Genomic DNA, 15,970 nt, shown 5'->3' with positions numbered 1-15,970 from the left:
GGAGCAATAGCAGAAGGGCGCAACAAGGATAGCCATAACTAAACAAAACTGCCCGCTGAGCGAAGTGTAGATGTTTGGTGAGCATTACTAGTGATGTTTAATTAGCCTGGGTGTGGACATTAAAATCATACGATTAAGCTGAGCAACTTCAGTCACCACAACCCTCAACTGGGCTAACATGGGAAATCCTTATCCAAAGTTTTACACTTCTGGTCATCGTGCTCAGTTACATTTTAATGCCTAGATCATTTTTATTTATTTATTTTTAATATAAAGTTCCAAGTGAACCATATCTGAAATCCCTGTGCGGACATTTAGTGAACACAAAACAACAACCAAATGCAGGGAAACAGGTGAGAATCCCCTATTGAGTCGGGTACCCGAAGGTACCGTTATTTGTGGGCTTTTTGCATACTTTTTTTATACAGTGAACCACCATTCATTGCAAACTGAAAAAGTGAAAAACTGTTTCATGCCATAGCTCCACAATTGAATACGGCAAAGTTCTCAGTCTTTGCATGTTTTCAGCAATTATTTGCAATCACGTATAATGTACGTATTTAGAAACTAATCTCTGAGTACACTTTTAACATTTTATAGTGTTCAGTTTTAGTTCAAAGGCTCGGTCACCTCAGCACTGGCCTTAATTGGTCAATCGTGTCTTTATACCTTCAAGTTTTCATTGCAATGTTTCTCTACCATGAGTGCTGTTTGGCGGACGTGCATGTGTCATCAATTGACGCATTTCTCAATGACATAGCCAATCTATTTGCTTCAACTACAGTCACGATCAGGATGCAGATGAGCATCTCTCCAACAACTAGCTGCAATATCTTTTGGTCAGCAGTGGGGCTCGAACTGGGATCCTCCAGTTTCAAAACACAAGCTCTTATAGATGAGCAACTGCTGTCCCAAAATGTAAGCTGATTCAATAAACTTAAGTCAAACATTTGAGTTTATCATCCTCCGATCAGGTAACAAACTGATTAATCTGTTATCCAATTTTGTGCTAGATGGTGTCTCTTTGTACTAAAATGCAGTGCTAGATAAAAAAAGGAAGTAAATAGATTAATCAAAATAAAAGAGCAAGGATGTTATTTAACTCCCTAAACTGGCTCTTCCTTAGAATGAGATCAAATTTAGATACAAAGACAGTATCTCAACTCGGTAATTACTTTCCGATAGCAACCGTTTGCTTGCAAAATGAGAGGCAGTAGTGTCCCACGGCTTACTTGTGATTTATTTCAAGGTCAAATTTTACATACACTTAATGAGATTGACTGCGCTTTTACAGTTGTGCTTTGGGGTAACCAAACTTTGTCAAAATGCTGATGCACTCAAACTTGTTGATTTGCCCATGAGAATGAATCCATGAATTTATGAATGAATACAAGTTTCATGAATAAAAATAGATGAAAATAAAAATGTTGCATGCGTTCATGCATGAACTATATTCTACCATGAATATTCACGAACCGAAGAATAGTATAAATAATTAAAGTTAATGAGATGGACAATCATAACGAAATATGACTTTTTACACGGTTTACAATGAGCAATTGAAATAATCTGCATGTTTATTTTGTGTGCTAATATTACATGCAAATATGTCAAATGGTCTCGACACCCGTGTTGCTTTCATTATGTTTGTTTTGCAAATGAATCTCATGAATGTTAACTTTATTAGACTGTAAATCTTAACGTAGGGGAATGTGTGTCACATGGGAGGACTGCACAGTTACAAGATAATAGTTTTTAAAGTTTTGTAGATATTTATTGTGGGGTGAATACCAGCATCCTTTTCTTTGTTTTCACTTTTGCTAAATTGGGTTGAATTTGCTGTTTTTATTACTTACATTATATTATGAATGAAGTGACACGCAAACTTCATGAAGGGGTGAGGTATGGCCCAATAAAGAAGCTATCGGCGTGGCTATTTTTCACACTTAAAATTGCATGATTTCCACCTTAAATCCTCAATGGCTGCCCGTTTCTTTACAAGATTCATAATCATCCTGTAATAAATACAGTAAGTAACCTATTAAGTAGATGTGAAGCGCTTTTGTAATAAGATAGCCAAAGTACTGTATGAGCATTATATTGGTTTGGATGTGATGAGTCTGTTCAGGTTTGCACTTGCTGCATGACTCTAAGACAAATTGGGAGTGGAGGCTAATGTTGAAGGTTTTTGTTAGTATTTTAGTTCTTTACTCGAATAAAAATTAATATATTATATATTTTTGACACCTAACCCTAAATAAACGCATTTGCACATAAATTGTATGAACTTTGACATCTGCAGTGCATTTGGGGGGAAAGAAAATTGTGCATTACTATATAAGTTACCATATCCAAGACAAAATTCAGTACAGATAGGGAAATACAGAAACACTCACTCACATTGTCATTGCCAAGAGGTGTGTGAGGTTAAGCTATCATGCACTGTACCTGCTAGAGGTTTAGGGAGAGGACAGTGGCGATAACAGCCACATGGCCCACAGGCCTCTACACTTTTCTTGACTCATCGACTCACTTTTTGTGATGTATTTCTTTGAACTGTATGTCTGTGTGTAGTTGTCTGTGTGTTCTTCCCTATCAGCATCAGTAGGAATTACAGTTAGCTTCCATTACATTGGATCAGGTCATTTGAGGATCAATTATGCGGATATTATGCAATTCAGAATAGCTTCATGATCAAATAAATTATTTCTGGGGTTCAAGAAATAATGGCCTTCTGGATCTATTTATAGTCTACACATACACATCCAGGGTGATTGATTAACAATGACACAGTAATTTGACAATATTACACTATGGTGTTAGGAAACAAATTCTGGCTTTGTGATAATATGAGAGCAAAATACGTTTGAATTTGTAATCAAAATATACTGTTAAAATTATTTATACTGAATTTTGTATTTTTTTATTAGTTTTAGGCAAAACATTAAATACGTTCTGAGGATTTGCCTTGACTTATTTGAAAACAAGCTCTCTGCTGTACGGCCCATTATTTTAAATGTACTCATCAATTACAATATCTATGAAATTGCCTAATCTTTATGTAAGCGCAGTTTTACTTGACTAAACAAAGTTTGATGAAACAGATACACTCTGTACCTGGTACGGACAGTCTTCTTACTCACTAAAATACTTAAATTTAGGGCTTTAATCAGGGCAATGAGAGGCCCAATGGAAGATATTTGTTTACCAGTGTTATCGATAAATTCTTTAAAAGATTGACTTTAATCTGATGTAGTGTAACATGCATTTATTTACTTGTAGGTCCAAACTCGACCGCCACCCGACTTTGTCGTCCTCGCTTGGGAATTTATGTAAAGTAAGGGCTCTTTCCTCAACAGTCAGCTCTGATGCATAGTGTACATGAAACAGAAATGTTTTCCAATCGAACAGTCTGTGTGTTAATCCAACTTTTAAACAGTCGAACACAGTCAGATTTAGGTGTTAATATGCATTTTAAAAACTGGTTTTTAGTTGATTTTCTTTAAGTTATGTAAATGTACTGTGTAATGTTATGATGCCACACTACAGTTCTCTAGCACTAATATGCAATAATCTACAAAAACTCAACATTCTGGTCATTATATAGAAACAGTTTTGACTCACCCTTATATCATTATTTCAAAGGTCACAGCTTGTAAAAATGCAAGTCTTGTTCTGAATTTAAACTGTCATTTGTGTGCAGAAACATTCAACAGCTGGACCATAATGGGTCTTGATGAAGTCCTATTACTGTAAATAAATAACAATTGACTTTAGCCATTTCTGCTGAGAACTCAGTGGTTTAAGTTATCTAATCAGGTCAATCTTCTCTTCATTTTAGAGTGAGTTGTTTCTTTTCCCCCCCAGGGACCTTTGTGCTGTAGGTCACAAAAGGAGGTTGTGCTGGTAATAAGAAAAGATTGAACGTGTGGGCCACACAAGTTAAGTACTGTTCACTATTGATCCAAGTTTGCAGCCCTGTGTCACAGAAGCAGATAGCACTTGTATATACCTCAAGAAGCTCATATATCACCTGCTGGGATAAAAATGGAGGAAACACACAAAAGCACATGAAATGGAGGTCACCTTTCTAATCTAAGCGCTGAAAAGATCGTGTCGGGTAAATGCTACTCTAAACTCTAGACAAATACATGAACTAATTTCTCACTGGGTCTTTTAAATGTATTCAAATTTTATTTGACTCCGCCTCCAATCACTAACGATAGTGACCAATAACACAATGGGCCATTCAAATATTGACTGTACAATTAAAGATCATAACACCATGTTTAGATGGTTTCACCACAACTTTTAAAATTATGTGTAAGCCTGCATTTTGCCAATAAATGGTAATACCCTTATGAATAAAGTGTTACGCAACATTAGATTTGTTGTTTTGGCAATTCTATCATCACCACTTACAATATAAACAGAATTTGACCCTGCAGTATAGATGTCAGACCTCCAGCATGGCCAATCTGTTGACAAAAATGAAAAAGAAATCATTGGGTGTTGTATTAGCAGTCTACTTTCTGGCTCATGATGACAAATAGATGAGTGGTGTCCTAATGGAGGTATTCAGTTGCGTTGATAGTGACTGAAGCAGTTAAAATAAATTCCCATACCCACACATTTTTCCAGATTCTCACAGAAATTGTAATGTTTCCCCCTTTGCCATATGTTCGAATCATTTGTAAAGTTTAGTCGACGTTGGTTTCATATTTTATGCATAATTCTGCACCATTGCTGTTCTACTATTTACAGCATGAATATGTCAAAATGTCTGCTGCTTAAAAGGTCATCAAAACAAAAAACTAGTGTTGACTTTTGCACAATACGTCTCATTTGGTATTTCAGAGACAGCTGAAGACTCAGATGGTCTGTTCAATCCCTGCTGGCTTGGCCTCCTGCCCTCCGCCCTGCTTTCATCTGCAGTCGCTCTATGATACGGCACAAATAAAATGTTATACTCGTATAAATGGAGCTGACTGCCATCTGTGCCTTGTCCCTTGACTGCTTCATTGTACTTGATATTTTCATGCTTTTACTCAATAAACCACAAATAAAAAACATTCCTGCTTCGGTGCCTTCCTTTGTGTTTGTCAGTCATTAATTCATTCACCTATTCATCACCTCTAGCGCATAAGTACCGGTTTCCTGCTCCATTCCAATAGTGTCAGTGTAATACAGTACAACAATGTCCATCCCCCACTCCTTCATGACCTTCATTTTAACGTCGTCCCCTCCTCTCTCACCTCCTGTCCCTTTTTCTTTTTTCAACTACTGTCCCCAACAGTCAAAATGGCGATGAACAGCATCCTCAACGCTGACAACATCAAGAAAGCACTAGATGGATTTGCAGGTATATCACAGTGAATATTTGTTTAAACTGAAGCTTACGTCAGCTGCGATAAAGATTTTTTATTTTTTTAGTTTTTAGTTCCTACAGGGAATTATTATCATATTACCGTAAGTCAAGGTCATGTAGAGTTTATTTTTCTGAAACTTTGGTAATTCTATGAACTTTTTGTGCATGGTCTTTCTTTGCATTTCTTTGTGTGCAGTGGCTGACTCTTTTGACCATAAGAAGTTTTTTGAGATAATTGGCCTGAAGAACAAGTCTTCTGACGATGTGAAGAAGGTCTTCACGGTGCTGGATGCTGACAACAGTGGCTATATAGAGGAGGAGGAGCTCAAGTAAGAGAAACATGAACAATGATGCACAATGTACCACAAACAAATCCTAAACACCATTATATGGTACAACAATATAAACATGTTCATTCTCTTTTTTTAATCTGGTCAGATTCGTCCTGAAGGGCTTTGCCAAAGATGGAAGGGACCTGACAGATAAGGAAACAAACATTTTTTTACATGCAGCCGACAAGGATGGAGACGGCAAGATCGGCATTGACGGTAAACAACAGTAGACTAGGTCACATGAAGACATTATGCTATAAATATAGTGGAACCTCACAACAGAATCTGTTACAGAGATACTGGTTTCTAGAGGGCGGCAAGGTGGACGACTGGTTAGAGCGTCAGCCACACAGTTCTGAGGACCCGGGTTCAATCCCCGGCCCCGCCTGTGTGGAGTTTGCATGTTCTCCCCGAGCCTGCGTGGGTTTTCTCCGGGCACTCCGGTTTCCTCCCACATCCCAAAAACATGCATTAATTGGAGACTCTAAATTGCCCGTAGGTGTGACTGTGAGTGCGACTGGTTGTTTGTTTGTATGTGCCCTGCGATTGGCTGGCAACCAGTTCAGGGTGTACCCCGCCTCCTGACCGATGACAGCTAGGATAGGCTCCAACATGCCCGCGACCCTAGTGAGGAGAAGCGGCTCAGAAAATGGATGGATGGATGGATGGTTTCTAGAGTCCAATTGTAGTAGCTTCGAAACTGTCATACATCTTTAAAAATGGCTTATACACTGCTGTTAGTAAAACTGCATTCTGTCTTAACTGAGGAAGACATTCTGAGAAAGTGCGGTAATTTTGGAAAAGATGAGCCTGAGCATTCCACTTTTTAAAATTGTTGAACGTCACACAAGTGTAAAAAGTTTAGCACAGCAAATTGTAAAAAACAAAAAGAAACCTCTTAACAATGGTGAATAGAGATGTATAGTAGTAAGCTTACACCACATAACTTTGTATTTTCTTATCTTCTCCTCACGTTCTTCTTCTCTTAACACCCATGAGGGTTGAGGATCGCCCTTCTTTTGGAAAAGATATGTAAACCACGCTCAGAGAGCTAATCCTCCAACATCTCATGGTCTCATGTGATGTCATTAATAGTAGTTTCTTTGTAGTAGTTTCTCATAATTGTGTGTCATATTACAATTTTTTATGACCTTAGAGGCTTTTGAATTTAAAGGCGATACAGTAGAAGGCATTTTCCGAAGATGTTGACGTAATGAAATGTAATGATCAAGATGCTCTGACTAGTTTTTTTCTTCTCTTGTAGAGTTTACTGCCCTTGTGAAAGAATAGTCACCTGTGAAGACTGACTTTTGAAGACCTCCTGACCATCACTGCATCCTGACCCCATTTCCCCATCCCTTTGACTGCACAAAAAACATCCAACACACAACACACACACACTCACACACACACACACACACACACACACTCACGCACACACTTATATAATGCCCCACAGTCACATGCATTCATCCCATCTTATCCTTTTTATACAAACTGTTCTTGTTTGTGCTTATGTATAGACAATAAAAACATGCCTGCAGGACTAGACCTTGCATTATAAAGCAAAGTAGTAATGTGAAGAGATTGTAAGCGAGATAACCTATTTTCCCTCTGTGCTTCATCCTCTAACTTATCATTTTAATTTTCTCAGCCAATGCTGCCCCCCCCCCCAAAATCAACATTCTATTCAGCTCTCTCTTATCCAGCCAGTAATGAGATGTATTACTGTCATGCCACGAGAAGAAAGCGGTTAAGCTGTGAATGAAAATAAATATGACTAAAATGAAGACGACAACGCCTCGACAATAACTCCCTGTGACTCTTCTGTTTGCAGAATCAATCGATGTGATTTTACCCCGCTTTGGTTTTTGCACTATTTCCTCAAACAGAGTAACTGAAAAACAAGTTGACAGCAACCTCATAAAGTATAAAGCGATGCACTTCAAAGAACTTGAGAAGGGCATCACATAAAAACAAACCCATTATATTATCGAATATACCAGAGGTGCTGGGCTAATTTAACAGAACCATACCTTGAAGCCATTAGCACACACACTGAGGTTCAATTTGGGTTAAGTATCCCCAATGGAACAGCCAAACAGGCAATGTGGGATCTTCTTTTGTAGGCCAATTTACTGCCTGAGCAAATAAACGGAGAGTCCAGTCATATAGAGGCGACCAGCAGAGAAACTGTTTGATTCACATTGTTGCATCACAGGAGGAAGACAAGACAAAATGATTTAACATGCAAATGTTCAAATGGCTCTTCAATGAGCACCATTTATTGGGAAATAGTAACACTTCATTCTCATAATGACTAAGCCACAGTTGTTAATATATTCCATTGTACAAAAATGATGTAATTATTACGTTCCACTTTTAAATTCCCATCTGTGGAGATATTTAAGATGGCAAGCGATGTCTCACAACTTTCATTAACTTTTAGCACAGTTTTATTTGTCCAATTACTAATTAGTTGAGAACATATACAGACTGGTGAAGAAACCCAAAGCAGAGCCATAGTGCAATGGTATTGAACACATTAAAGAAAACAAAAAAACAAAAAACTGAAAGCTACTTGACATCAAGCAAAGAGACTGAATTTGTAAGAACTTATATTTGAAGGCTTTCCAGACAGACAAATGCTCACTACAAACAAAACAAAAACCCAGAAACTTGTAATTTAGCCCAAGATTGGGAAAAGTGATTGCAAGTGTTGTGTGTAACTGTTAAATACTGTACCCCCCCCAAGACATACAGGAAGTCTTCGAGTTACGACGTACTCGACCTACGACGTTTCGACTTTACGACGCCCGTGCCTCGTCCGCCATTTTGTCCCCAGCACCATAGTGTTTCTGCTTAGCTAGTGCATAGTGCTTGTCTGTGTTTGTGTGCCAGGAGTATCTTTGCCTTTTTCGCCCTCCTTTTTTCATACTCTCAGCAGTAATGGTAAATACAGCATCTTATTTTTTTTATTTTAATGTATTTGAGTTTCTTCATACGAAGCGTTAACCTTTCCTGCTACGGTCACCTGACATTGGTCGGGCCTTCTCCAGGGCCGAGGTTGTCCTCCTCGGGGTTAACTCCCTTCTCTCGTTGCACAGCTGAGCTGGGTGGTGGCAACAATAAAGGCACGAAGCACCGATTTGCTGCTTTAATGGCTTTATTAGCTCCTCTGCACATTCAACGTCAACGGGTCCGCCGCTAATCGCTACTCTTCCCCGGTCGCCGTCACTACACTTGCCACTGTACACACTCGCACCTGCGCGCACTCCTTCGTCCGTCACAGTCCCGTCTCACTAACACATTGACGCACACGCCCACACACGCTGAGCTTGCTGTCATAATCACGTGGGACAATACCTGTAACAGAAGTATTTTGACGCAAATTTCGACTTTAAATCCGACTTACGCGGAAATTCGGGTTACGTCGCCAGCGTAGGAACGGAACTCGTTCGTAAATCGAGGACTTCCTGTATATCTAAACTTGTTGCTAGGACAGTGGTGTTGCCCCATGCTGGCAATTAGAGATGATGTAGTTTTGATGCGCAGGATTGGTTCATATTTATCCATTATTACTTAATAATTAAAAAATTTAAGTACAGTGCTGGAGACAGAATTCTAGTACTATTTAAGCATCCCATAAAAGGAACTTGGATAATGACTAATCGATACCATTTTTGCTCACCAGAAAACTAGAATGCCAACATAAAAATCTCAACAGATTGTAGATTGAACAATATAGCAAAACATTTTTATCGACAGGTGCAAAAGAAACAACATCAAGAGTGGAGAATCATCAACCATAATTCATTATTTTGTAAATAAAATGACATTAGCGATAAAGACGAGGCGCTGACCTGTCATTGGTGGATGTAGGTTTCAACTTAACTGTTGCAAATGGGTTTGTGCCCCTTCAAGATAGAGAGAAGGAGAATGGTTAAATCAGCAGAAAAGGGGAATTCATTACTTTATCCACAAGCATCATTTCGTGTTTTACCTGAAGATGAAGCAATAAAGTTATATTCCCCAACTGAAATTATTTTAAGACTACAAAACAACTTAAAATCATTTAAAGATGATAAAGCCCCATTGAGATCAGTATCAAGATTTATGTATGATTATTTTATGTGGTGAAGAACATGTACACCCACCTTCATAAAATCTCATCGCCTCTGGGGACATTTTTACTTACCTCGGGAAGAGTTCTGGTTTTGGGCTGTGTGCCTGGGATCGCTGCAGAAATAAAACAGGAGAATGGTCTCAATGAGTGAATGAAGTTGCACTTGCACTCAAAACATTTCAGCCAGTTTCCATCATTGCCCACTTGACCGGTACGCTCCATTCTCCTTCACACTGCTCATGCAAGTGTTGTGTGTCGAGCACACAAAAGTGCACATATACACGCAACTCACATAGGACAAAGCAAATTCAGATCGGAAAAGTGGTGGATACTGCAAACCATGCACCGATAAATATACTATTAAACCAACTTTGGTTTCCAAAAACACAACAGAATTGTATTTTTGGTGCAACTTGTATAACTGTACAATTTACTGTGTGCCAGCACGATAGCGGGTCCCCCCACACACACGCAGGCACGCACGGACCCAAACGCACACACACACACTCAGACACGCACACAAACTTCCTCACTCATACACTGTCAGCAGCTGGAGCTTCCGCCTTGCATCCACCAGAAAGCGGGATGAGGTGACATGGAGAAAAGCACCCTGCCACAGTGCCCCTGCTGGAGAGAGAGGTACATTGCAACAAAAGGCTTTACCTGTGTTTGGTCATCAAGGCCAGCAAGGCCCTCTCTGCCAGCCTTAACACTATCAGAAACACTGAACTACATTTTCAACTTAAATTATAATACTTATTTCCATGAAATCTTATTAATTTATTCCCTACCGTCTATTTTTTGTCATTTTGTAGTGTTTCTCTTGGCTGCACTGCTTCAAGTACGTGTATGTGGATGTTCGTCATTTTGTCCAACCAGACTTAAGGCTCGAAGTTGCCACCATGTCAATTTAATATGCCCATGGCCTTTGCAATCAGTAGTGCTAGCCCATGTAACTCAAACAATATTCGCAATGCAAGTGTTTCTTTAACCATTCAGATTTCAAATTTGCCTCACAGGGTCGGATACCCTGCCCACAAAAACGTCAGCATTTTTCTGTCTTTTGATTGGCTGGAGCAAAACTGGTTACAGCTGGACTAGCAAAATATGTCTGAAGAAATCTGCACATATTAATACATTTGATAATCAGCACCTTTGGTGAGTATGATGTATTCCAGTTAAAGTTTTGTTTTTGTCAAATTATTAGATGCATATTGATTCTGAACGGCTCCAGATGATGTACGTGGCACAGTCACGTTGTTATATTGCCTTATTGATGGTTTCTACAATTGCAACATAATAGTAGTGGTATTTTTTTAAGAGGTGGATGAAGTCAGGTAAATCCCCATTGAAGGCTCATGTACCAAATGCACGGCCCACCACTGCACTTTATATACAGAGTATATAATCACTGATTTTCTCTTTGTTCATCCTTGCTTTGGTTAGATTTAAAAAAAAATAACTGGGAATAAAATTATGTAAAATATAATTTGGGTTAATTCCAATGTAAGAATTTGGTTCATATTAGATGATTCACAAGAGAATTAATTCATTTGTGATATTTTTTTTTTTTTAAATGGTAAATGGACTGCATTTATATAGCACTTTATCTACACTATCACAGTGCCCAAAGTGGTTTACAAAGCCTCACATTCACCCATTCATTCACCAATGAGTGACTGCTGCCATGCAAGGCGCTGCCAGGTCCACTGGGAGCAAATTAGGGTTCAGAGTCTTTCCCAAGAACACTTTCACAAGAACACAACACATGCAGACAGTCAGAAGTTGGTATTCGAACCAGCTACCCTTTGGTCACTAGACGACCCGCTCTACCTACTGACCCACAGCCGCCCAGTATTTATGCATTAGTAAAGCCACAAGCTAGGATGCATGGCCTTCTTCTGAAAAAAATTAAAATACGGTATGTGAAGCCATCAAAGTTGATTCACTCAAACCGATCAATAAGAACTGTTAGATTGTGCTACCTTTTTTTCTGGATGAGACTCTGTCCCCCTGTCAGATGTGCCCGTTTGCATCTGAGAGTAGTTTTGTGAGGACTGCGATACCAGAGGTGTCGGAGGTGGCGTGTTTGTTCCTGGTATGTCCAAGCGGCTACTCACAATGCTGTTGCTTCTTCCCCGGATAGCGGAACTACAGAAAAGACACGCATGTTAAATAAAAACACAATAATACAAGTTTATTTGACACATGTTTCTCTTTCCACATGTTAACGTTCAATAGTTCACAAGTTTGAGGAGGATTTCACCACAACAATGTGTGTTGGAAACACTTAACCTATAAGGGATTAAAAAATAAATAAATAAATAAAATTTGCTTCAGGCAAGATGCACTCAAAGGCAATACTCAAAAGTATTGTAACCCTTACATCTACAGGAGATTAAAACAGAAGAAATTATGGAGTTGGCTTGCTTCCACTCTTCTAATAAGACAAAATTAGTCTATTTCATCCAGATGCAGAAGTTGGTCTATTCTTCCACACCAAACTCCTTCATGAACGTTGCTTTGTGCACTGGGGCACAGTGGAACAGAAAATGACCTTCCCCAAACTGTTCCCACAAAGTTGCAAGATTACAGTTGTCACAAATTAACAACTGTCCAAAACTAAGTCTAAAAAGTATTGCCCATTAGTGTTTGGAGAAGTGTCTGCTACATGTGCCACATGCCCAGATCTGCACATTAATCGGCAGCTTGGTGATGAAGTGCCAACTCCACAAGTAATAATCCAAATGATGCTTTTAGTGTCTTAATGGGGTTTGGGTGAACTTCGCATTTTCTAGCACTGCCCCTGGGTGTCATGGTAACGCAAAACTGTAATCTCATTGGTACAGTAGAGAGGCTGGGGTGAGCAGTGATTCACATGCAAGGGAAAAGGGCTGAGCCCTCAAAACTGCCTAATTTCAACAGTACTGCAAAAAGAGCGTAAAAGGTGTGCAGGTAGTTCCCATACTTGATCTACAATTAAGTAGAACATCTGGGTATGACAGTGAATGAACCATGTTTAAGCTAAAAACCCATAGTGGCATTCCTGAAGGCGCTGGGTCACCCAAATATCTGAAACGGCACATATCATTATTCCAGCCCTGATTATTGGTCCAATAAAATCAATTGGGACAGCCTGGGGAAAGCGACATAATTAGTCCGTGTGAAAGGAACTCTTACGCAGGGTTGTGGTTACAGATTCTCCTAATTCAGAATGTTATGATCCATCAACTATTATATACATCAACTATACATCAGCTGTACTAAAAACTGTTCCAGGGGCTCCCTCTATGTAAGAACAATATAGTTTTAGCATTTACTGATGCCCTTGATTATCCTCAAAGTTTTATTACTTCCAGTCACGTTTCAACTTGTAATGGACTGATATGGACGGATCAAAGATGGTACATCTGACACTCTCCAAATGATTAAGAAAAGATTCCCATTTGACTGAGGCTAATGAGGCTGAAGTTCCCTGCAGATGAGGAGGACGGAACATGAATTCTAATTGGAAACCTTTCCATGATCCACAAAATCTCTTGTTGGTTTTTTTAACTGAAGAATTATGCATTCTATTTTGCTTTTTTCTGCAAATGTTTGTTTACCCCAAGTCAGCTTGCATAGGAAGGTCATCCACTTCTTCTACATAGGAGGCCGGGAACCATCCCTGACTGAAAATACATTGAGAAAGAACTGATGTTATTGTTGTGGCTGATGATGTTAACAAAACCTGACGAGACACACACAGTCACTCCACAAAATATGTTTAAAATTAACTAATATTATAAATAACTTATTTGTTATTTGTTTATATGTTCAATAAAGGATCAATTAATTTGCACACAGAAAAGAACTCACCGTGAATTGTTGCCAGCTGCACGGCCATACAACCAGCCGTTTTTTGGCTGCTGGACCAGCACAGTGATCATCTCTCCCCTGGCAAAGTGCAGCAGTGTTGGATTGGAGCCAACAGGCTGATGGGCCACCCGGGCCCTCAAGGATCTTCCTGCACCCCCCACTGATTCAGCCGTAGAGCGGTATATGCTTCCCTGGGGGGACGGGGCTGGAAAGATCAAGAATCAAGAATCAAGCAACACTGGTGATGATATTTGTTGAAGGACATGAGCTAAAATTGGTGTCTACACTGGCTCTGTTTCTGATGTCAACCTGTTGCATCTACATTTCTCATTCATTCCAAACAGACAACTGAATTGTTTCATTTCCTTATTTCTAAAAAGGGAGAATTGGCAAGAATATACTGAGGAGTCGTCTTATTTTCTTCAAAGAATTACAAATTCCTGCTCTCAAATGATTTTCTTGCCTCTTGATGGTATTTTGCCGAGAGGCTGCTCTTCTCTCTTCTTCCAGTTCTCATGTTTTATCCGTGCCTGCATAGCAAAAAATAGAAAATCAAAGTCAACACATTGCCCATAAAATGATTATGATCAGTCATCATTTAAATGCTTCAAGATAAGATACATATCGTTTTATTTATTCCAAAGAATCTGAGGTTCTCACCATGCCAGGACTACAACTCAAGCCACCAGAGGGCACTCTGGCAGCAAAAATAAACTAATACAGTACTTTCCTCTCTAACAGTCAGTGCAAGAATGAGATACAGACCCAACCTGTTTAAATAGAGCTTCCCTCAGATCCGCTCTTAGAAACCAAATAATACTGCCCACACGTAATGCATCCCCAACCTTTCATCAAATCTCCGTGAAGCTGACTCGTATCAGCTCCGCCATGAACTCACATTGATATCCAGGCCAGGTGGCCGTATGGCATCCGATCTTCTGGTGGCATTTACCTCCTCTCTCCAGGAGTCAGTCTTCTGCTGGAGAGAACCTCCATTCTACATCATAACACACACAAATGAGAACAGTGTGTGTACACATTTGCATGAAGAACACAGATTTTGAAAGAGTTGACAAGTATAATTGCACGTGAAACATGACCTCACCAACCTGTGGATGAGGGTAATTAATGCTCGCTTATTGCCTGTGTCCTTTGAGGCATGAGCAGTTTCCCCACATATGAGTTGACTTGAGATACAATTATTTCACATGGCTACAAAGGCACTAGATTACATTTACAATTTAAAACAAAGGACCTATTGAAATTGAATATCTTGTATATCCCCCTAATGATCCATGAGCTTTTTTGCACCCTCATAATCAAGTTAATAATATTTAAAGATGAATAATGAAAAAAGGAAACAATGATATTTCAATTATTCGAGATTTTACATTAGTTCTGAAGGTAATGTAAGTTTAAATGGCCATTTCACTAGACGTGTCCCACATATTAGCCCAGCTTTGAAACAACCTCTCAAGACAATCATAAACGTGAAAAGTCAAAGACATTCAAATGTAGTTAGTTCTGTATTAGCTATATTGGAATGCAGAAGTTTACGACCTGATTTCTCAGCTTGACTGTCTGTGAAGAGATGAAAGAAAGAGGAGGAAGCCGAAAACAGGCACCTCCATGCTACGGATTCTGAATCGCTATCATATTCTAATCTCCTGCTCTGTGGTTGACCCTCATTATAAAGAAGGCAAATTTCCCCACAGAGACTAATAAACGCTGACACAATCATTAGACATTATTGAGAATTCTCTTTTGAGCGTGTCCCTGTTATATTCTTCATGACAGTTACTGTAATGAGTTACATGATGATCGTAACCCATTCTGTGCCAGCTGCCATTAACCCCGGAGTACAAGCCATAAAATAGTGTATTCATTAATGCTATTCTGAAGGAAGATATTTACCTTATTCATGAGGCGAGACATGGACTGGATGAGGCCACAGTGTTTCTCAGCCAGGAAGCGATATCTTCTCTCTTGCTCCTTTAGAGCCTCGCTATGCCTTTCCCGGAGGAACAGCAAATTCTCAGCACCATCCTAAGGGTATGCATGGTTATCTGTAAATACTGCATACCTCATACACAATAAAGATCAAAACACTGGAATACACCTTATGAATTAATTAAACAATTAGGGATTAGAGTACCTCCCTTAGCCACCCTCTGTTTGTATATGTAAGGCTTAACATAATATGTTGTATGCTAATTTCCTTAAGTCCATCTATGCCGTGGTGTAAATACGAAGTGACCATCATCATGTGTGTTAGCATTAATCTAG

General features: G+C 39.2%; 2 protein-coding genes across 2 annotated transcripts in view; one reads left to right on the top strand and one right to left on the bottom strand.

Moving 5' to 3' along the window:
• Positions 1-7,485, top strand: part of pvalb6 (parvalbumin 6) — a 35,672-nt gene extending 28,187 nt beyond the window's left edge. The window contains exons 2-5 of the mRNA XM_061700280.1: positions 5,297-5,362; positions 5,565-5,697; positions 5,807-5,916; positions 6,965-7,485. Of these exons, the coding sequence (XP_061556264.1) occupies positions 5,302-5,362; positions 5,565-5,697; positions 5,807-5,916; positions 6,965-6,990 (330 nt within the window). The 5' untranslated portion in view covers positions 5,297-5,301 and the 3' untranslated portion in view covers positions 6,991-7,485. The remainder of the gene's footprint in view (positions 1-5,296; positions 5,363-5,564; positions 5,698-5,806; positions 5,917-6,964) is intronic.
• A 545-nt stretch (positions 7,486-8,030) lies between these two features.
• baiap2l2a (BAR/IMD domain containing adaptor protein 2 like 2a) overlaps positions 8,031-15,970 on the bottom strand; it is a 51,809-nt gene continuing 43,869 nt past the window's right edge. The window contains exons 9-16 of the mRNA XM_061700951.1: positions 15,599-15,730; positions 14,583-14,681; positions 14,148-14,214; positions 13,685-13,889; positions 13,432-13,497; positions 11,812-11,977; positions 9,899-9,939; positions 8,031-9,617 (exon numbers count right to left, since the gene is read on the bottom strand). Coding sequence (XP_061556935.1) covers positions 9,539-9,617; positions 9,899-9,939; positions 11,812-11,977; positions 13,432-13,497; positions 13,685-13,889; positions 14,148-14,214; positions 14,583-14,681; positions 15,599-15,730 — 855 coding nt within the window. The 3' untranslated portion in view covers positions 8,031-9,538. The remainder of the gene's footprint in view (positions 9,618-9,898; positions 9,940-11,811; positions 11,978-13,431; positions 13,498-13,684; positions 13,890-14,147; positions 14,215-14,582; positions 14,682-15,598; positions 15,731-15,970) is intronic.

Source organism: Phycodurus eques, chromosome 16 (genome assembly GCF_024500275.1).
Source record: "Phycodurus eques isolate BA_2022a chromosome 16, UOR_Pequ_1.1, whole genome shotgun sequence".
NCBI lineage: Eukaryota > Metazoa > Chordata > Actinopteri > Syngnathiformes > Syngnathidae > Phycodurus > Phycodurus eques.
Note: the sequence above shows the minus strand (reverse complement) of the source record. Positions and strands in the feature narration are given on the sequence as shown.